Genomic DNA, 21,967 nt, shown 5'->3' with positions numbered 1-21,967 from the left:
TAACAATAGTACAAAATTATATCTTATTTTTGAGTGATCAGGAACTTTACGGCCCTAAAAGTTTTATTATGAGTAAAAGCTTATAATTTCATTGTCTTCTAACAGTTTTGTGTGAACGAACTCTAAATTTCTTGCACCATTCTGACTTGAAGTAAATGCACAGGTGGTATATTGTAGGGAGACAGAGTCAACCTGCAATTGTTTTGGAGAAACCTATAGAGCTTGTCAATCAGTAATCCTTCAAAAGGCCTAGCGCTCTTATTAGTCTTCAATGTGATTTTTCCTAGAAGATACACAAACCTTGTATTCTTTGCCAATTCAATCTACTACAATTCCTCATCTAAGAGTAGTTACTTTCTTCCACTATATTTCTGCTTGCATAACTTCTGTCATGTGAGGAGGAATGAGTTCCTCTAAGCTTGAGATAGTCTTTTATGCTTTCAAAAACCTGGTTGATAAATTCAGAGCCTTCAATGTTTGGGGCATCTTTGTAACCATATTGGGCTACACATTTATATTACACTGTACAAAACAATTATTCAAGTGACACCTTCCATTAATTCCATTTCAGCAAACACAATCTCAGTTGTATACCATGAACCATGTCGTCAAAATTTTGAGGTTCAGGGTAAATAACCGAGATTGCTTTTGTTGAAACAGAACTGATGGGATGTGTCGCTCGAATAATTGTTTTGTACAGTTTAATTTCTTGATGTACATTTGGATTACGTGGTTCATGGTATGTAACTGAGATTGTCGTTGCTCAGATGGAATTGATAGCAGATGTCTCTTGAATACTTGTATTGTACAGTGTAATTTCTCGATGTACATTGGCCTCAAATATAGAAAAGAAAGTATAGACACTAAGTGCTCACTCCTAGATGAGGATCTAAATTGGTGAAAGTTAGTCCTGGCTATTTAGTATTGTTTTTATATTACAGTACCATTTCCTATTAACGGACGATAGAAGATAAGATAAGACTAGTTTTATTAATGGCAGTGGGTGACCAAAAGAGAGGTCAACGGGGCTCAAAAGTACACCAGTTACAACATACTGTGGAAGTGCCCATTACTTGTCATTAGGTATAGATGTAAAAAGTAGAGGAGGGAGAAGAAGCATCCACATCTGTATCAATCACTCTGTAGCTACCGATGTGCTGCTTGATAATGTCACCTAGGGAGTGCCTGGGTAGTACCAATCTATAGTCTACATATTTAAATTAGTGCTGGAAAGGAGTTTAGCGAATTGCAGTCCTTTCATTAGTTGAGTAGGGTTTGATTCCCAACTTAAAACATAATCTAGAATGAGATTCTTGATTTTGCCCACAAAGAAACTCTCTAAATTAGCTAATTTGTAAGTCTATTTCAATTGTTACCAACCTATATCCTTTCTGAGCTGGATGATAGGTATCACGCCTCGTTACCAAATGCATATATTTTTTATTATCTTATTTTTGAGCCCTGGGGTTGGCTTGATTGGCCTTGGAGTTAGACATTAAACTTCTCAGAAATGGGATGCCACAAGTTCAACTCTTACAATTCCTTTGGGGTTATGCACTGTAATCAACGCTGATGGTCTACCTGGTTTACCATCTATGAATCATGGGGAATACTTGTAATCAATGCTGATGGTCTACTTGGTTTACCATCTATGAATCATGGGGAATACTTGTAATCAATGCTGATGGTCTACCTAGTTTAGCATCTATGAATCATAGGGAATACTTGGAAGGTCTCTGTGAATTTAACAACATCTATTTAAATTCAACATCTATTTAAATTTTATAGTTGATTGTATTGTGACATGTATTGTTTTGCTATCGCTAGTCAATCAAAAATTAAAATTATACATTAAATTGGAGCAGGTTCAAAGTTTCTTTCCATTTTCCAAATTGCATATGTTTATCTCAATTGCCTAACTTGATTGTAACTTGTGAAACAATTTCGTTTTCTCCTCTATTGGTTCTATTATGATGTTTCTACTTGCATTGACTTCATGGGTTAATTTCCTGTGTTTTATCTTTGGCATATGATATATATTGTTAATTGTAACAATGATCTTTGGCATATGATATATATTGTTAATTGTAACAATGATCTGCATCTATGAACAAGATTTTTCTAGTTGTGATATATCGCCATGTCCATTTCTCAAACCTCAAAGGCGAAGATTCTCCAACATTTTACTTCTCACATATAATGAATTTCTTGTTTTTCCCCATCATATTTCTAGTTGAATATGTTTCATGCGTAAATCCACTATTTTTCAAATAGCTTAAACTGTTCATATATTTCCTATACTTATATGTTCATGTGTCTCTTGCACCTATCCAAAGAAAAAACGTCCAGTAGTAGCATCACATCATGGCATAAAGCAATAGTGCTTCCTTATTGCAAAAATTGTATTTGCGACAAATCATTATCATTTTTTATAATTTCATTCATTTATATAAATATATGTTCATGTGTCTCTTGCACCTATCCAAAGAAAAAACGTCCAGTAGTAGCATCACGTCATGGCATAAAGCAATAGTGCTTCCTTATTGCAAAAATTGCATTTGCGACAAATCGTTATCATTTTTGATAATTTCCTTCATTTATATAAATATGATGGTTCTCAAATGACTCTTTAGAAAAAAATTGTATATCAGATGAGATTTCTGACTCTGATGCACATCCAGTAAAATGCTTTTACAGCTGATCTGCCATTTGTTGTATTGGTTGTCACTTGCTATTTTCAAAGTTTCGTATGGTGTAAAATGCTAATTAAGTATTTTAATGCTGACAAGTATCTCTGATAATAATGGAGCTGAAGTTCTGGACAGACCCAGAAAGTGCCATCAAGAATGCATACAACCGGACTAATGGGAAAATTTTAGCAAAGGCAGCTGATTTAGGGCCCAGTGGCTCCACAGTAGTCATTGCTATTTTAGTTGATGGGAAAAAACTCTTTGTAGCAAATACAAGAGATTCCAAGGCTGTTATATGTAAAAACGGCACTGCTATTCAGCTGACTATTGATCATGAGCCAAGTATTGAACACCAAAACATCGAGAAGGGTGGATTTGTGACACTCCTGCCAGGTACCACTACAAATGTTGTGCAGAGATTAATTTTAATGAGAACATACTTAAATAATTTCTAGCTCAAGAGTAACATTTGAATGGTCACAGGGAGAAACTATATACTTAATGGCGTTCTTTTTTGATATATTAGGAGATGTACCTCGAGTTAATGGTCAGCTTGTTGTAGCTCGTGCGTTTGGTGACAGGAGTCTGAAGCAACATTTAAGTTCAGAACCAGATGTGAGAGACACAGAATTTCTCATTTTGGCTAGTGATGGATTGTGGAAGGCAAGGCATTTTTTCCAATCATTGACTTATTTGCATAGTTACTGTTAGATGCATATTTTTTTTGGCAAACTCATCTCATGGGAGAAAGCATCTAGGAAATTTTTTGATTACTGTATTGTCATTAATTTTACTCGAATACTTCATCTGAAACGCCGTAAGGCATAAATTGAAGAACACAAATGTTGTTGTGGTTATTCAGTTTTACAAACTAAATATACTTAACAAAACTATTGTAACGGAGTCTAATTCATATATGTTCCCACAGATGAGGAGGTTGTATTGTAAGCCTGAATGCAATTACTCTGCTGAAGAATAAAACTTAATTGTCTTGCCCCTGGATATTTCCTTGACATGTTGTCAGGGTTTTACCACATAAATCCTGTGTATTAATCTATATAATTTTGTGTGCGACTTTATTGTGAATAATCTAATTTGCAGACTCTGAACAACATACCTGAGCTATTCACAACTCCTGGGGTTATGAGGTGAAACAGTTCATATCTTTTATAATTACGTGACCTCCTTGCCCCACAACATACAACATTTAACAATCAATAAATTGTCTTTCTCCCACAAATTGAACTGATTTACTTCCTCTGTAGCAGGCGACTGAACAACACGTCTAGAAATGGTCCTTGTCAAGGTCATTATCACCGATAGAGATATTTTGACAAAGGAAATTTGACACTGCACGCAATCTACAATCACAAACAAATAAGAGATGGATTAAAAATAAAATTCCTATTTCCCACAGCCAAAGTGATGATCAAAGATTTTAGTCGATATTTTCAATACAGCATAACAACACTAAACATTGATAAATCATAAACAAAAAGAGGCATACCTTCATTGCAAGTTCCTGATCGATGTTGCAACGATATCTAGCAGCACCTTCTAGGGGACAGTTTGTTCCTTTATACAAAAGATTGATATTACAAAGAGTTGAGAGCTGCATAAGAGCATCAGCCATAGGCCCCAAACCATTTTCATCAGCTGCAGATATATTGTCAGATTGTAGATTTTCCAATTCTTCATCTGCCACTGCTGTGATGCATTGGAAGATTGCAAGCAGCCTCTCCAGAGGGAAACTCCCTGGACCTTTAAGGAACTTTTCTTGCTCCTCATGTTCCTTTCTCTCTGTGGATTTTACACTCCTATTCACAAACCAACAAAAGAGAGTATACAATAATTACTCCCAAAGTGATGCTTGGGATTGCATAATTATATGGAGGAAACGTTAACTTCTTGCTACCATGAAATGGGAAAGAGGGCATAGTATTCAGATGAGCTGGAACTTCTAGATAAAAGAAATCAGATCCTTCCTTATGTGAAATCAACTAAATTTATTTTTAAGAATCAGATGAAAAGAAAAACAAAAACGAAGAAAAGCAAAGGATCAAAGGAACTAAAGTTCTTACTTTTTCCTTCGCTTACGATTATCTAATCCCCCAGACAAATCAAACAATGTGGCATCAAGAGTCGTAGGGTTCCTTGATGCAATGAAGGCAGAGATGAGCAAGTACTTTCTACAAACAGAAAGATGAAAATCTAGATCTTCATGTATTTCATCAAAACCTTGTCTTCTTGTCATGATTTTCATTCTAACCTTGTCTCCAGAAGTAGGGACATTCAATATTTGGTTCAAGGTCATTGCAATGTGTGGCTCAAGATAAGAAAACAGCCTCCACTTTCCATTTTCATCGGGAACCACAGCTTCTTTGCTAATTGGTTCACAGTATTTTTGAAACAAAGGTTCCAATGTTGTAGAGAGTTCTGTAACTCGCCTGCAAGCTCTACTGAAGGGCTTCAAAATAGCATTGTTCAATATCAGAAACAAAAAGAAAACAAGTTTAAATCAAGCAGCCACATATTTCATTGGCAATTTTAAAAACTTCGAAAGCCCCTTAACTTGAACAGCAAAGAGGATCGTGGCACGGTTTGGACACCTGAGATCAGAGAAGCCCAACTTTCTTGCTGCTGGGTGGATCTTCCCATACAAAATAAGCAAGTGTATAGTGTGCAGAAGAGACAGAACTTTCAGCAAACCAAACTAATAACCTCATTGACAGGAGCCAATCAACAAGATTTACACATTGCGACATACTCCTATGGACGCAGAGAAATAGTAGACACATGAACCCAAATTTGCCTCGTGTTTTTCTAATAAGATTTGAGCATTATTGTTTCATTAACAGAAATCTATAAGCATATTTGAAGAAAAAGGTAGGCACAGGTACTTACTTGAGAAATGAGGCATACAGCTCAGTATTAGGCTGCCCTTTGATAAGGATTTGATACAACTCATCATCAGTATAGTCCCGAAAGTAGACTGTCAATGGCTCCAGAGCACCAGTATGGGAATAGAAGGAATCTGGAGTGATATTGCTGATAAAAATCAAACCCAAATTGGGCATTCTTGTCAAATCAGATAGCTTGAACAATGCCGAGATGAGGTTGAAACCATTGTTCCACTCATGCAGAAGTTCAATATTGTCAAATATCAAGTACACCACCTCTGGAAAATCCAATCTCCTGACTTCTTTACTAAAAGAATCATTGTCCCTCTTCCCTTTGTCTTTCTGCGAAGGATCATCGCAACCAGAAGCCTGAAGCCCCCTTCCTGTATTTTTTTTGGAGGAACCCTTAAGCCCCTTTTCTGGACTTTTTTGGGTATTCTTGCGAGGGGAGCCCTTAAACCCTGATTCCTGAAACCCTTTCTCTGGACTTATTTGGGTATCCTCGTGGGGAGATCCCTTAAACACTGATTCCTTCAGCCCTTTATCTGGGATTTTTTGGGAATCCCTGGGAGGAGAGCCCGTAAACCCTAGTTCCCCATCTTTCCGAGATTCTATAGACCCACCTACCAATTTCTTTTCATATTTTTTCTCAATGGCCTGAATACCGGCTTCTTTCAAATACACAACAAAATCTGCAATTTTCTCGCAGCGATTTGCACTGTTATAGTTATTAGCTTTCGTTCTTCTGTGGGATATCAACTGGTTCAGAATGGATTCAAACAGCAGACGAGGGCTAAAACAAGATCTACAACTCGCATAGGCAAAAGGGCGGTTCAAACGCTTAAATATATCTAAAACTACACTGGTTTTGCCAGTGGAAGGGCCCCCATAAACAAGCAATGGCGTCATAAAATCCCTTGGACCCCCAACGAGCGATATGAGCTCTTTAATCTGTGTTTGTCGCCCGGGAAATCCATCGCAGAGGCATTGTTGGCTGCTGTGCGCCTGGTGATCCGCCTTTTATTGCATGTAAAGTGAAACGTTTTTTTAAGGTTTTTTAATGTTTTAAAACATTTTTTATCAAATCAGACGGTTGATTTTTGTTCAATCGTCTAACAAAAAATCTAATGGCTACGATTAGGAAAGAAAGGCAATCGGGGGAGTTCATTTCAGAGGGAAACGCCTTACGGCGTAAAGATCTTTCATGTAAAATGCATTTTATTTGTTAAAATGCATTTCGGATAACAGTCAATAAATCTACGCCTGTAATGTTTGGTACCTCTTAATTGATAGTTCCCAGCTAAACGTAAAAAAGTTTCTATTCTAGTTCCACAGTTTTTACTGAAGATGAAATTCAGTAAAACTGCATATTTGTAATTACTAAGAGCTATGCCCAATTCTAGTTACGCATCGACTGCATTTTCCTCATGCTTAGCTTAAACAATTGAAACCTATTTGAATGACTGAATTGGTTTTGCATCGCACGCACAGCTCCAGCGACTTCTTACTGAGCATACACAATTATTAGAGGGCGTATTTGTCAATTATGTTTTTTTGCCTGATCAGAGATCATTGGTGCTTATGGATCGGTGGGCCTTGTTGGCTGGATAGGCCCTTTGCATCGCACGCACAGCTCCAGCGACTTCTTACTGAGCATACACAATTATTAGAGGGCGTATTTGTCAATTATGTTTTTTCCCTGATCAGAGATCATTGGTGCTTATGGATCGGTGGGCCTTGTTCGCTGGATAGGCCCGCGTGGCTGATTTTATTTCTTTATTTCTTTAATTTTTCTTTTTTTTATATCTAAAGAGTGCACAGTTTAGTCGGGCCTTAACAAAATCCCCAAGGCAGGGACTAGCTGCCATGCAGCCTCCCTTATTTATATTATATATATTAAAATTGTTTATGTATTAAGTTGCTCCTCGCTTGTAAATGGTATACTCGTTATTCATTATTAAACCATGAGAATATCAATAAATTCTAAAAAAATGTTATGGATGATCCAAGCGTTCTTAATACCATGTCCTGAGAAATATGGTAATGCTTTGAGATTCGCATTGATCTGTGGTCAGTAAAATATGATTCCCAAATAAATCAAATTTGATGCCTATGAGACAACAAATTGTTTCTCAAATACCTTCTCTCAAGAACCCTGGAAATACATTCGATCTGTTCTTTCAATTCTTGTATCATAAATAAAATCGATGGCCAGTATAGTAACCAGGGAAGCAACGTGATCTTAAATGATAACTATTCTATCCAAATTCTATCAAAACCTGGGCTGTGTAAATGAACCATTATTCTTGCTAATGCAATGACTTCAAGTCCACTTTCCTGCATCATGATAATTGGTTATTGGTATTTTCATTAAATCATGGAATCGTGTGGTTACCTCTAGCGGATATTGAACTCTGACTAACAAATATTGAACTCTGCTATCAAGGATGAAGTCAAATTTTGAATTCACAGTGTCCTTTTACATGTGATGGAAAGGGTGGGAAAATTTTAGGGAAAAAATGGGGTTAATTGGCTAATATTTTTTACGATTTAAAAAAAATATTAGTTCATTTAATTATATATAAATAAATAATATTATCTAAATTTATTAATTTAGTTATTAAATTATATATATATATATATATATATATATATTTATATTCTATAAACATAATAATCCTTAAAAAAGACACTGAATCATTGCAAAAAGACCTAAGTTTACCATTTTGTCACGGAATATGCGAGACATGTTTGTCGACTCTAAATCCAATCAATGTCAGATCCATGCATAGTAGTAATAGTTAAGTTAATTTCCACCTGGTTACAAAATGGTTACAAAATGTCACTGTTACATTTGAATGTCTATTAGGTACGTGATGTAAATTATTAACCAATATTAGAAGGTTATGTATGTCATGTATATTACTAACCAATTAGAAGGTTATGGTCAGATCACTCTGCATATGTTTTGAATTTTGTTGGTCACACCAAGTGTAATTATGGGATAATTGTTTTCAATTTAATTATTTTACATTGTGAATTATATTTTTGATGATTGGTAATAATTTTTGAATTTTATTGAGCCGAGTTGCTTATTTTACAACCCTGTGTGAAGACAATGTGTAAGTATGTCCATGCTTAACTTGGAGTTGACACATGTTAGTGGTAATAAAAAAGAAAAAGAAAAAAATATGTTATGCATGTTTAATTAATTGTCCAAGTAACATAATATAATTTCATCTAAAGTAATTAGAAGTAAAAAAACATGTAAGTAAGATGTTTAAACCTTATAGTTTCAAAAATATTTTAACACGTGATTTAAATAAATTATTTAAAAATTGTGTTAAATAATTTATGTACATATCAACTTGATATATATCTATATATATAAAAATGTTAAAAGAAAATATTTTAAGATTTTTTTGGATTTACAAGTTTAAATTATGTAATCTCTATAGCATTCAAAAATATAATTTAAAGAATGAAAAATTACACATTGTTTTTTTTGCATTCTAAAATAAGTTTGCATCTATTATTTGATCCTGGGTCATGTTAAACTTAAGATGGATCTATGTTTGTTCTACAACCCAATGTGAAGGCAATGTGTAAGTATGGTCATGTTAGATCAGTGATTAAGATGGATCTATGTTGGTTCTACAACCCAATGTGAAGGCAATGTGTAAGTATGTTCGTGCTCAACTCTTAAAATAAAAATAAACTATTGTCTAAATAAAAAAGAAAAGTGAGCGATAATAAAAAAATAAAAATTGTTATGCATGTTTAATTAGTTGTACAAGTGACTTGATATAATTTCATGTAAAATAATTAGAAATAAAAAAGACATGTAAGTAAGATGTTCAAACCTTATAGTTTCAAAAATAAATTATTTGAAGATCTATGTTAACTAATTTATATCCATATGAACTTTATATATATGTGTGTGTGTGTGTTAAAATAAAATATTTTAAGATTCCTTTAGATTTACAAGTTTTGAAATTATGTAATTTCTATAGCATTCAAAAATACAATTTAAATAATGGAAAGTTACATATTGTTTTTGTACTAATAAATTTGCATCTAAAAAAATTTGATCCCTTAACTTATATTAAATTCATGCGTTAAATAAATCTATACTGCTATACAATATCATGTTTAACCAACGACAAACACCCATGGATTTGATTCTAGGTATTACTATTTACAAACACCCATTTATTGTAGGTATTACTATTTATGCATGATTGATCCATACTTCCAATTGAAAAGACATTACCGAGCATTTACCCTCAATACTGAAGTAAAGGAGTTTGCAAATAGTATAATCACTCAGAATCTCGATAACTATTATAAATTGGTCTTCTTGTTAAATTTTTGTAAACACAAAATGTCTTCAATGACTTCTCTAATGGAGAATAAGAAATTGGATATCATGTTATCCATTCATATGTCAATACAAAGACTGACTACACTTAAATTTTGAATAATTACAGTGTGGTTTTGTTAGGTCTCTATACTACTAGTGTAACCACTTATTGTTATTAGTGCAACCACGTTATTGTATTACTGTGCCCATATATTCCCCATGTTGTTATTATTATGCCCCATAGAAGCCCACTATTGTTATTGTTGTGCCCTTACAATATTATTGTTATGTAGGCTTAGTTTGTATTGGGAACCCTTAGACTCCTATATATAGAAAGGATGTCTTGTCATCTATATCATCCAAGAATTGTTCATTTGTGTAATGTAAAGGAGGTTGCCCCTCGAAGAGGCTGATTTCTAAGTCGTTGATCTATCTTTTCTATCTTTTTGTGAGTTAGTTTCATAACATTTGGTATCATAGCTTTGGATTCTAGGGTTTTGATGGTCCAAACTACTCATCGTGGAATTTTTGAAATAATGTTTTTTGTACGGAGTTTCAAAATCTAAAACAAAAACTCATCTGAGCTGAAATTGTTTTAAACTTTGGGTATGAATTTCAGATATTATCTCGCTATATTTTCAGAGATATGATCTGAGGAAGTTAGGGTTTTTGAAAGCTCTAGAATTCCATCACAAATAGGTCATCGTGGAATTTTCGCTATAATGTTTTTTCTACGAAGGTTTAGACTCTGAAATTAAAACCCATTTGAGCGGAAATCTTGATGAATCGTAGGCCCAAATTTCATATCTTGTTTCACTATATTTTCGGAGATATGATCCAAGGATGTTAGGGTTTTTGCAGGCTCCCGAATTACATCCCAAACAGGTGACTTTGAGAAAATAGTCATAACTTTCTCTCTGAGCATCGGATTGAAATTTCGTAAGAATTTACAGAAAGAGGATGGACTTTAGTCTTCTATGTATATATTTCAGGTCCAAATGTCGAAACAGTGACATGTTTCTGGTCATATAAATTTACTTTAGTGAACCATTCTATAATCAGGTCATTGTAAGAGATTTGGCATAAATATTTATTGAAAAATTAAATATTGATCAAACTAGTGGGGTTTGAAATTGAACTCAGAGGGATACCATATGAAGAAATTGTAGAACTTGAGGATATGAAATTATAGAGTCAAAGTAGTTTAAATATTGAGCTCCTAAAAGCAAGAAAAATAATGACTCGAATCAAGAAAATAGAAACACCTAGTAAGCAAAATTGGATGGATGATTTGAAGAATGTGATCGAAGCTAAGATAAATAGTTTTATATGTGCCATGGAAGCTAATATCGATGGTATGGAAGCATATTTGAAGAAAGGCATGGAATATTTGAATAAAGACATGGAAGGTTTGAAGAAAGGTGGGACAAATCTGCTACAAGAAAGACCTCCTAATGATGAAAAGGTAGTAGAGGAAACTCATGATGAGAAAAAAATAAATGTTAATCATGATTTCATAGAATCTAACATTGGATTGAAGACCCACCATATTCCAAAGATTGATATGAGGAATTTTGATGGCAAGGATCCCATAACATGGATACTATAGATGAAGAAATATTTCAATCTACATGATGTGCAACTGTTACAAAAGGTACGTATTGCATCTTTATATTTAGAACCGAATCAATTTTTATGGTACAAAAGGCTTTGTTCTCATAAACCACTTGTCACCTGGTCAATTTTCATGGAGGAAATGATAGCACATTATGAGGATACAAAGAGAAACACCTTCTTTAGCCAATTTATAAATCTCAAACAAAAGGGTTCAATGACAAAGCACATTGAGGACCTCCAAAAATTAAATATAAGGGTAAATGATATTCTAGAGAAGCAGAGGATTGATGTCTTCATAGGGACTTTAAAGGATAACATTCAACATGAGGTTCATCTTTGGGAACTTGATTCATTGGAGAAGACATTCAGGTTGGCAAGAAAAATGGAAAGCAAAATTATGACAACAAGGAAGCCTACCACTCACAACTATAAAGATGGAAGTGTTGTTGTTCCTAGCCTTTCACCACCTACAAGGGTGACACCACAACAATTGGAATAAAAAAGAGTAAAAAGGATTTGTTATAATTGTGATAGAAAAAACACTAAAGGCCATAAGTGTGTTGAAAAGAAATTAATTTACATAGATAGGGAAGAGGAGCAAGAAAAGGAACAAGAAATGTCAAAATAAGAGGATATACACCGGGAACCAATCCCAGAGAAAGAAGAAATGAATCTGACCATATCTTGTAATGCATTGACAGGAATTACCACTCTTCAAACTCTCGAGATATAAGGGCATATCAAGAAGAAAAGGTAATAGTGCTGATTGATTCGAGTAGTACCCATAATTTTATTCATTGTAAGATAGCCAAGGAATTGAATTGCTTCTATATCCAGCACCAAAGTGTCAACTAATGCTTGCAAATGGAGGAACCATAAATTACTCTAGAAAGTGCAATAATATCAAGCTATTCATGGGATAATATGTCTTGAATAGTCCAATTCTTTCCCTTCCAATGGGTGGTGTAGATGTTGTACTAGGAGTCCGATGGATACAATATTTGGGTATGATATCTTTTAATTTTAAAGAACTTTTCTTGAAATTCTTTTGGGAAGGAAAGGAAGTTGAATTAAGGGGTATCGCAGGGAAAACATGAAAGATAGTTATCTCTAACAACATGAAAAATCTTCTAAATAAATAACAATGAGGCGTAATTGCACAATTATGTTCACTAGAGGCTCCCACATTGAAATCATTTATTTCTCCATATCTCCAAAACGTTCTGGATAATGATTCAAAGGTGTTTGAGACTCCCAAAGGCCTCCCACGTATTCATGATGCTGATCGTGCTATTCATTTGATTCTATGAAGTGTTCCCCCAAACATCAGTCCTTTGAGATATCCATATGCCCAAAAGAGTGAAATTGAACGTATGGTTACGAAAATGTTAGAGGTTGGTATAATTCAACCTAGTCAAAGTTCTTTCTCTACTCCAGTGGTATTGGTACACATGAAGGATGGATCATTGCGCATGTGTCAAGATTATAGGGATTTCAACAAGCTTACTATTAAAGATAAATTTCTCATTCTTGTCATTGATGAACTATTGGATGAATTACATGGAGAAATTTACTTCACCAAGTTGTATTTTCATTCAAGATATCATCAAATCATAATGAAGACTAGAGACATTCCAAAAACAACATTTAGAACTCATGAGGGTCATTATGAATTTTTGTTCATGCCTTTTGGCCTTACCAATGCACCTTCTATGTTTCAAGGTTTGATGAATTCCATTTTCAAACCCTTCCTTAGAAAATTTGTGTTAGTATTTTTTGATGATATACTAATCTACAGTAATTATTGGAAGGATCATGTTCAACATGTTGACAGGGTGTTCAAACTATTGGAGGAAAAACAATTATATGAAAAAATCTCCAAATGTTTCTTTGGAGTACAAGAGGTGGAATATTTGAGTACTGAGTTAGCTCATTTCTCATCTTATCATCCTCAATCTGATGGGAAAACTGAGATAGTGAACAAATGTTTGGAAGGATATCTTCATTTCTTTGTATATGGTAAACATACACAATGGGTCAAGTGGTTGCCTCTGTCTAAATGGTGGTATAACACTTCCTTCCATACTGCAGCAAAAATGACCCCATTTATGGCACCTTATGGATATCATCCACCATCCATCACATTGTCTTTAAAAGAAAATTCTAAGGTTCAAGCAGTGGAAGATCACATCAAGCATTAACAACAAGTTCTCAAAATCTTAAAGGATAACCTCACTTTGGCCTATAATAGAATGAAACAATAGGCAGATCAACATCATAGTGAAAGAAGTTTTGGTGTAGGTGACTGGGTATTTCTACCACTACAATCATACAAACAAATGTCCCTCAAGCAAGCTAAGAAGGATAACAAATTATACCCTAAATATTATGGTCGATACAAGGTGTTAGAAAATATTTGTACTATGACATACAAATTGGAGCTTCCAGCATCTTCCCAGCTGCACCTAGTTTTCCATGTTTCATGCTTAAAGAAGGTTAAAGGTGAGAAGATCCCAGTTCAAAAAATATTTCCAAAACTCAATGAGGAAGAAAAAATCATATTAGAACCAGAAGCAGTCACAAAAACAAGAAATCAACAGCTACGAAATCGATCAATTTTAGAGTATCTTATCAAGTGCAAGAACTTACCCACTGGAGATTCCACATGGGAGGATAAGAATTTTATATTAAAGCATCCAGAACTACTCAAGAATTGAGGACAACACTTTTTGAAGGAGAGGGGCATGTTAGGTCCGTATACTACTAGTGTAACCCCTTATTGTTATTAGTGCAACCCCCTTATTGTATTATTGTGCCCATATATACCCCATGTTGTTATTATTATACCCCATAGAAGCCTACTATTGTTATTGGTGTTCCCTTACAATATTATTGTTATGTAGGCTTGGATTGTATTGGGATCCCTTATACTCCTATATATAGAAAGGAGGTCTTGTCATTTGTATCATCCAAAAATTGTTCATTTGTGTAATGTAAAGGAGGTTGCCCCCTCGAAGAGGCTAATTTCTAAGTCATTGATCTATCTTTTCTATCTTTTTGTGAGTTGGTTTCATAATAGGTTTGAACTATAACATGTGGAAAATGGTTCATGCATATAAAAGTGGATTGTTTTCAATTTCACTCTCAATATGATTATTACGTGCAATAATAAAGTATCAATAAAAAGGAATTAATATAGAGTTGGGAGGAAAAGTTTTCCATCATGGGTATCTAATTATTTTATGAAAATAAATACAAAGTACTTTATCAATATGGGGATCGTGAAATAATTATGTGGAAATGAAAGTAATAAGCAATAGGTTATGCTTTACAAATTTAATGATATCACTTATTTATTAAAATGTTATTTTTAGTAATATAAAATTTTATTATACTATGGTAAATTTTTGCAAATAAAAAAAATATTATTACACTCAATTTAATTAGTGGAAGAACTAATTGTTGTTTTCATAATAGCTTCTTATTATCATATATTGAAAATGGTTTATATTGGTAATTTGAATGGTTTTATTTAAATAATATGAAAATTAGGTCTTAACCTTCCGTACTGAATATTCTTATAATTAGTCGAAGGCAAGCTTTTTGTTTCAATTTAAGGTGGATGGGAACCTGTTGATTTTTTTTTCTAGTTTTTTAATTAATGGCCTATATTTATTATCAAGGGAATATTCTCAACATATTATTCATATGAATTCTTATCAACGGTGGTAGTTTGTTACATAGTTTGTTAGGTTGCACTGACTTTTGATAAATTTTAAAAATTAGATTTGTTCTATTTTTTTTATTGATGGCCTAGATTGATTATTAAGGGAATATGCTCCACATATGCTTCGTGTGAATTCTTATCAATGGTTCTAGTGTGTTACATAGTTTGTTAGGTTGCATTGACTTTTAATAAATTTTAAAAATTAGATTTGTGCCACTTGGATTCCTGCCCACCAATTTCCTAGGGATTTTCAAAGCATACCTAATTTTAGAAAATCAACCTTATATCTTAGTTGTAAAGGATAGAGACTCTTCAACACTTCTATTTTTTATCATGGCCTAGGCTTCTTAAGGGTTAATTAAAATCAAAGTTAATAATAATATTTTTGTTGCTATAGTTTCTTTCGATATATTTATCAACAGTAGATACAAATGAATCCTTCGGCTATATCAACCACAATAATATTTTTAAATATCAACCAAATTAATATTTTTAATGTGGTTGTGCTAGTGTATCCATTTATTGATATAGATAGATAGTCTATAGCTTTTATAAAAACTTGAAGAGGTGGTGGTGACCTTAAAGCCTTAGAGAAGGAATTTGGTTAGAAAGAAAAGGCCATGTTATGTGCAAATACCCACACTTATATGATGATAATTACATTATGGGGGTAAATTCATCAAAACCTATGTAACTCAAAATGCATTAAGGTTATACGATTTATGATACATCTTCAAAAAACCCCAAGGGTTAGATCAACTGGTTGAGTTCTTGTTGCTAAGTACCTTGTCGATTAGGAGGTCACGAGGTCAAATCTCCTCAACACCCTTGGGGTTAAGCCCATCTAGTTTGATCGACAGGATTTGGTTCCTTTTGGGGTTGATCTTCCTCGATTTTCCCGTGGATGTAGTGGCCACCCAGTGTCCATGAACTGCCATAAAAAAATTACACATATTTTAAAAGGGTTATAAGAAAGTAAGTGGAAAATAAGAGGAGTTATCTTATTGGTTAGCTCATTTAGGTCATCATTACTCTTTTTTAACTAAATGCACTCATTGAAAAATTGAAACATGCATTTTGTGAGATGATATATGTCTATATATTTTCTCAAAAAACAAAACAAAAACAAAAAATAATAAAAGAGTTCATATTAGGCTATGAGTGTGACCATCACATTAATATTTTCTAGATATTTCATTTCTTGAATGGTTAATACCTTTGCATAAAATATCAAGGGGAGATATCTTAGAATTATATGCAGAAGCATTGATTCCTTGGTATTTTCACCAATTCTTATGATAGTATTGACAATCTCATCCACAAGAAGGAAGAAGGATGCAATATTTTCTTCATCGTTCATCTTCAGACTCTTAAATTGTATTCTATGAGAATGAATATTTTCCTTTTCTACCTTGTCACATGCTTCATATATGTTTTGATGATTTCCCCAAATTTATATTGTAGACTCACACTCCATTACCTTTATTTTGATAATCCACACAAGATATCATTCCTTTCTTTTGCATTACACACAAAATCATTCTTACCATCTTGATCATATGGATAAGTTTCTAGAACTTCATAACCATCAACTATAAAAATGTTAAGATAAATTAACATTAGATAAGTCCTTATCCTTACCTTCCATAAATCATAATGTGTCCCATCAAATAGTGGAGCTTTGTTTGTAAAATAATAATTTTAAATGGCCATGGTCATTCTAATACGTTCCTTCGATATTAGGATTATTTCAAAGAAACCTACTCTAATATAAATTGTTGGATTCATACTTATACTTTGGGGTGGTGAATCCGTATAAGACTTTCTTTTACTTACTTAAAATATCATAAGAAAATAATCTCATAAATAGTTCATGAAACACTAGATATAAGTGGAAACGCTCTTAGGAGAAAACCCACAAAATTTTTCATATCAAAGTTCTTTGTAGGAACCAACCTACTATTACAATAATTTTTATGCAGCAAGCCATAAGAAACACTGATCCACTCAAATTCATAAATTTGTAGGCACAAAACTATAGAGACATTGATCCTCTCATATTCAATCATATGTAAGAACCAACATACAATAGACATCAATCCCCTCAGTTGCAAGTGTTTGTAGGTACCAACCTGAAAGAGACATTAATCCCCTTTGATATCCACTCTACGGTATGTTTTGCAATGGTCCAATATGCTTCTTTGAAAATTTCTTTGTTCTTTATCCATGTGCACTCACATTTTACCATGTTACATTGAGTCGATTGCTTCATTCAGCTAACATATTCAGAATTATTATTTACAAACGTAACACTTTTTATAATTTAGTGTTTTCTTCAGCCCACATTTCAAAACTATACTTTATTAACATAGTACTTTTATATTTTGGCACTTCTTCAACCCACATTTTAGACTTGGTGCTCATAAGACCAAAATATTTATTATATTCCCTCATGATATTTACATGTGCTTATCACATCCTTGGAACTCTATACATTGTGACAAAATAAGAATGCCAAAATTTCACCATTTCTCATTGAGATAAGAATTCATTCTATTAGCTATGTACAATTCCTCTGTTAGTTGATAACTAGATCTACTAAGATATCAGGATAACAAAGGGTTATATGAATGTTGTACTTAATCTCCTTCTATGAAACTATCATGAGTGAAAGGCTCGCATTTTTTATAATTTCTCTATCAAACTTCATGACTAGAGTCATTGGTGGTTTCAAACACAAAATTCTCTTTTGCATCAAAATATTGGAAAATACTTTAATTCATTTAGAACTAAAAACTCCCACAAAACCAAATGATTTTGTACCCTTAAATGGTAAATAACCAAATGATTTTCTACCCTTAAATGGCAAATATTTTTGTTAGGCTCCATTAAATATTTTGTCTATCAAGGCCAATAGATGACAAAAATTGATATATCGATATATTGAGAGCTATAGGAATGTGTTCATATAAATATTTCTAATATGTCGAGGATCCTGTGTGACATAATGTATTTGTGGGTAAACATTTTGTTGCTAGAGCCTATAATTGATGGCATTAGGATATCAAAATATTAGTGCATCACAAGATAGTGCAATAAATGCAATACTTCAATATGTTGAGTGCTTTTAACCTTTAAGTGCTATACCGAAGAACCCTATGAGAAAGAGTTATAATAGGGATTTTATGAGTATCAGAATATCAGAAAAACCATTGAATCTATGCCTTTTTTATAAAATTCCAAATGCTGATATGCCAAGGGCTTATGCCCTAACTATTGTAAAAAAATTTCTCCACTAACAGGGGCTATGACTAGGGGCTTAGTAGGTATTAGGATATCAATAAAATATAAAGTTAGCCCTTTTAATAAAACATCAATATGGTGACATGTTAAGGGCCTTTATCCCTCAGATGCTACACCTTAGCACCTTTATGGCTAGGGTCTTAGACCAAGAGATACAAATATTGAGATATCAGAAAAATCACAGAGCATACCTTATATATAAAGTTTGATACATTAAGGTTGTGGTAGATGAACTATCAACTCTTCGAAAAAATGTTGTTCCATTTTTTGATGGATCATAGATTGGAAATAATGATTTTTAAATGTCTTCTCGTTATAAAAAAAATTGAGGTTTTTCATATATTTTTCAAATATTTACTTTCTTTAATTCCACATTCCTTCTAATTTCCTTAAATATTCCTCATGCTTCTAATTGTGTGCCTCTACTCCTCAAGCATCATTGCTCTACATTTCTATATTCATCATACCTCATATCACATTACTACTTATTCATTCCATTACCTAGTAAGCTCAACAATAAAATCATTTATACATATTTTGGTGAAAATATTTTCTTAGTCTAACCTAACGTGCGCTCCCCTTGACTTATCTATGATGAATTGAGAGCTTGTCTTATATATAATGTAAAAGGGTATCCCCCTAGATTTGACATTAAGGAAAAAATTACAATAGTATATTCTATATGCATTATTCATCCATCCGAAAATCATGATTTTCTTTGACATCGATAAAGTTGATTCCCCTTTCCTAACTCCTTACATCACCATCAAAATACCAATTTCCATTAGGAATGACATTGTTAAACGATTTATTATTGAGGAAGGTGCATCCTACTTTGTGATTTGTACCCAAATATGGAATATTTTATGCTCTTTCAATTTAATCCCATACATAATCATCCTTCATGTTTGTGATGGAAGACCTTCTCAACCTAAAGGGATGTACTATAATTGTCCCATTTAGGTCATAGGCATTGAATTCCTACCTGATTTAGATATTATTGACACACCATAAGACTCTAACCTCGTCCTGGTCCATAGCTTAATGTATGCCATGAAGGAATTTTTCCCCTTTATTTACCACATGATGAACTTGCCCAATAATGGGAAATTTGTGATTATTAACTAGCACATGTATTACAATCCCAAGAAATAGGTTAATCTTGAAAATGAAATCTCCTCAATGTAGATGAATTATTCCATCCATTAATTTACATACATCATCCTAAGATTCTACAAAGACTTCACTTCGCATGGTGCATATTATAGTTCCTATCTCCAATACACCATGATCATCTCAAGTTTTCATAGTTTCTACCTCCCAATATTCTCAAAGGCTTGCATTATATTTTTCATATATATATATATATATATATATATATATATATATATATATATATATATATATATATATCCTCAAAGAAACACATCTACTTGTTCAGCACCTAGGGTAGGGGCATCCCCCCTAGACAGTGTCCATTTGTCTAGATACCATACCTATTTCCATCACCTAGAGTACTAAGCACTCAAGTTATGGCCGCATTAAATTTTCTCAACCTACCATTGGGCATAATAATTTGGTACTTGCATACTCTCAACCCTCTAACAAAAATCCATACTTGGCCTTGACACTAGTCACACCATTTCTACTAGCCTTATAACTACTCAATTTCTTGGGAAACCCTAGCCTAATCCTATTTTTTTATGGGAAATTAATTGAAAAGTGGTGGAAATCAAAGAATAAAAGGGGCATAGATAAGATGGGATAAGTTATGGATACTCAAATCATTGCACCTAAATCTCCACCTCCATTTTCTTTATGAAATCTCCTTGGCCATGCCACCAATAATTTTCCTTCTCTCCCCAATATCAAATCACTCAATATCTCAAGTTATATGGAGTATAATACTTATGTCATAGTGGTAAAATTCATTTAACTTGAGGACTCTAAACAAGTAAATCCTTAATAAAAAATTACTCTTGTGCTCTACTTGATACATATTGTGGTCGTTCTCACCATTGTCCCAAACTACCTTTGTTTTGAGACACTCTTATTGTAGTGACAAAATTGATTAGAGCATACACTTTGCTAGTTAAGGACCTTACGATTTATTGCAAGAGGTTAATCTAGGAGACACACTAACCTATCATTGAGATCGATCCTCATGGTGTAACTATGGAGGAGGACATCATGCATATGCTTTACTTCTAAACTTCAGTGGGATCAATTCCCTCAAGGAATCCTTATTTTTATAACATTATACATCATAGCATCCGTTATATGTCTTATGTCATTTTGGTATCAACACCAATGGAGGCATCATCCACCCACCTTTAATTTACCCTTATGGACATTGCATATGTGAACCACCATTCTCATTCCCAATGCATTAATTTAGGGTTCACTTCCCCAACTCCATAGATCTCATCTAGTAGTGTAATCTATAGTTCCACTATTCTTCACTCTCATGATGACATTCTATAGTCCCATACCACTCTATATTACCCTTGGGATGATATACCTCATTGTTCCTCCTTCTTATATGAACAACTCAATCCCTTCAATTAGTGTGTTGTTAAATCAAATATTTATAGGATGAGGATTTTTCCTCTATCTCCAAAAACACTTGGCATGGTGGCACCTCTTTGCAAAACCAAAACTGAGTCCCTTTGACTGATATATATTTACTAGGAATCTCCTTTTCCTTTCTCAAATTGCACCTATTTACAATATAACACACATTACTACATTAGAATGGCACATCCACATTCTCTTTCACATTTGTTTCTCTAAAACTACACCCATAACTCATGTGTACAACCACCATCTGGGACATGCTACTTTCATGCTACATAGATAACTAGCATGGGACATCATTCCCATATATTCATATATGATTGGTTCCCCCCATCATCATCTACTATGGGGTAACACATAATTCTTGGATGGTCATTTTCCAAACTGATAGTTATCCAATATCATCCTAGAAATTAAAGTTCTAGGTAAGGTATATCATCCTCCCAATTGTTGAGTAAAATATCCTACCAGCCTCTCTAATAAGCCATTTATAATATTTACTTGATTATTAACAAAGAAATAATTTTTCCAAGAAGTATTAGAGAACCTATGTTTGGTCCCTTTGGACCTTTTTGAGCCATTCTCAATATTTAATTCACTTTTTACTTCACTAACAAGCCATTTTTCCAAGAAACATTAAGGCATGTTCTCATTTTCCATGAATTTCTACTCATTTTTCGTTCTTACTTGTACACCATTTTGTATATCTACTTCTTGGATTATGGGTGGATTTTCACCATGAATAACCAATTTTATTCATGTACATGGGTATCCATTAGGACTCTTCCGC

General features: G+C 33.4%; 2 protein-coding genes across 2 annotated transcripts in view; one reads left to right on the top strand and one right to left on the bottom strand.

Annotated features, from left to right (window-relative positions):
• The first annotated feature begins 2,803 nt into the window (after positions 1-2,803).
• LOC149153996 (putative protein phosphatase 2C 44) lies at positions 2,804-3,842 on the top strand. The gene is made up of 3 exons (XM_089444004.1): positions 2,804-3,083; positions 3,217-3,353; positions 3,792-3,842. The coding sequence occupies exons 1-3, from the start codon at positions 2,804-2,806 to the stop codon at positions 3,840-3,842; spliced, it is 468 nt and encodes a 155-aa protein (XP_089300130.1).
• Positions 3,843-4,003: 161 nt separating this feature from the next.
• The window catches only part of LOC149153995 (origin of replication complex subunit 5-like), a 32,975-nt gene continuing 15,011 nt past the window's right edge, over positions 4,004-21,967 (bottom strand). The window contains exons 4-8 of the mRNA XM_089444003.1: positions 5,953-6,607; positions 5,598-5,868; positions 4,772-5,173; positions 4,198-4,507; positions 4,004-4,051 (exon numbers count right to left, since the gene is read on the bottom strand). Of these exons, the coding sequence (XP_089300129.1) occupies positions 4,004-4,051; positions 4,198-4,507; positions 4,772-5,173; positions 5,598-5,868; positions 5,953-6,607 (1,686 nt within the window). The remainder of the gene's footprint in view (positions 4,052-4,197; positions 4,508-4,771; positions 5,174-5,597; positions 5,869-5,952; positions 6,608-21,967) is intronic.

Source organism: Pinus tabuliformis, chromosome 9 (assembly GCF_031772625.1).
Source record: "Pinus tabuliformis cultivar Carrire ecotype Pingquan chromosome 9, CPIR1, whole genome shotgun sequence".
Taxonomy (NCBI): domain Eukaryota; kingdom Viridiplantae; phylum Streptophyta; class Pinopsida; order Pinales; family Pinaceae; genus Pinus; species Pinus tabuliformis.
The sequence above is the reverse complement of the archived record's forward strand: the minus strand, read 5'-3'. Positions and strand labels throughout refer to the sequence as shown.

What these genes read in the sequence shown, in the direction of transcription:
- LOC149153996 (XM_089444004.1), top strand. Translation starts at nt 2,804, where the DNA reads ATGGAGCTGAAGTTCTGGACAGACCCAGAAAGTGCCATCAAGAATGCA. An exon ending in ATTTGTGACACTCCTGCCAG is followed by an intron (nt 3,084 to 3,216) that starts GTACCACTACAA and finishes TTGATATATTAG; the next exon opens with GAGATGTACCTCGAGTTAAT. An exon ending in CTAGTGATGGATTGTGGAAG is followed by an intron (nt 3,354 to 3,791) that starts GCAAGGCATTTT and finishes TCTAATTTGCAG; the next exon opens with ACTCTGAACAACATACCTGA.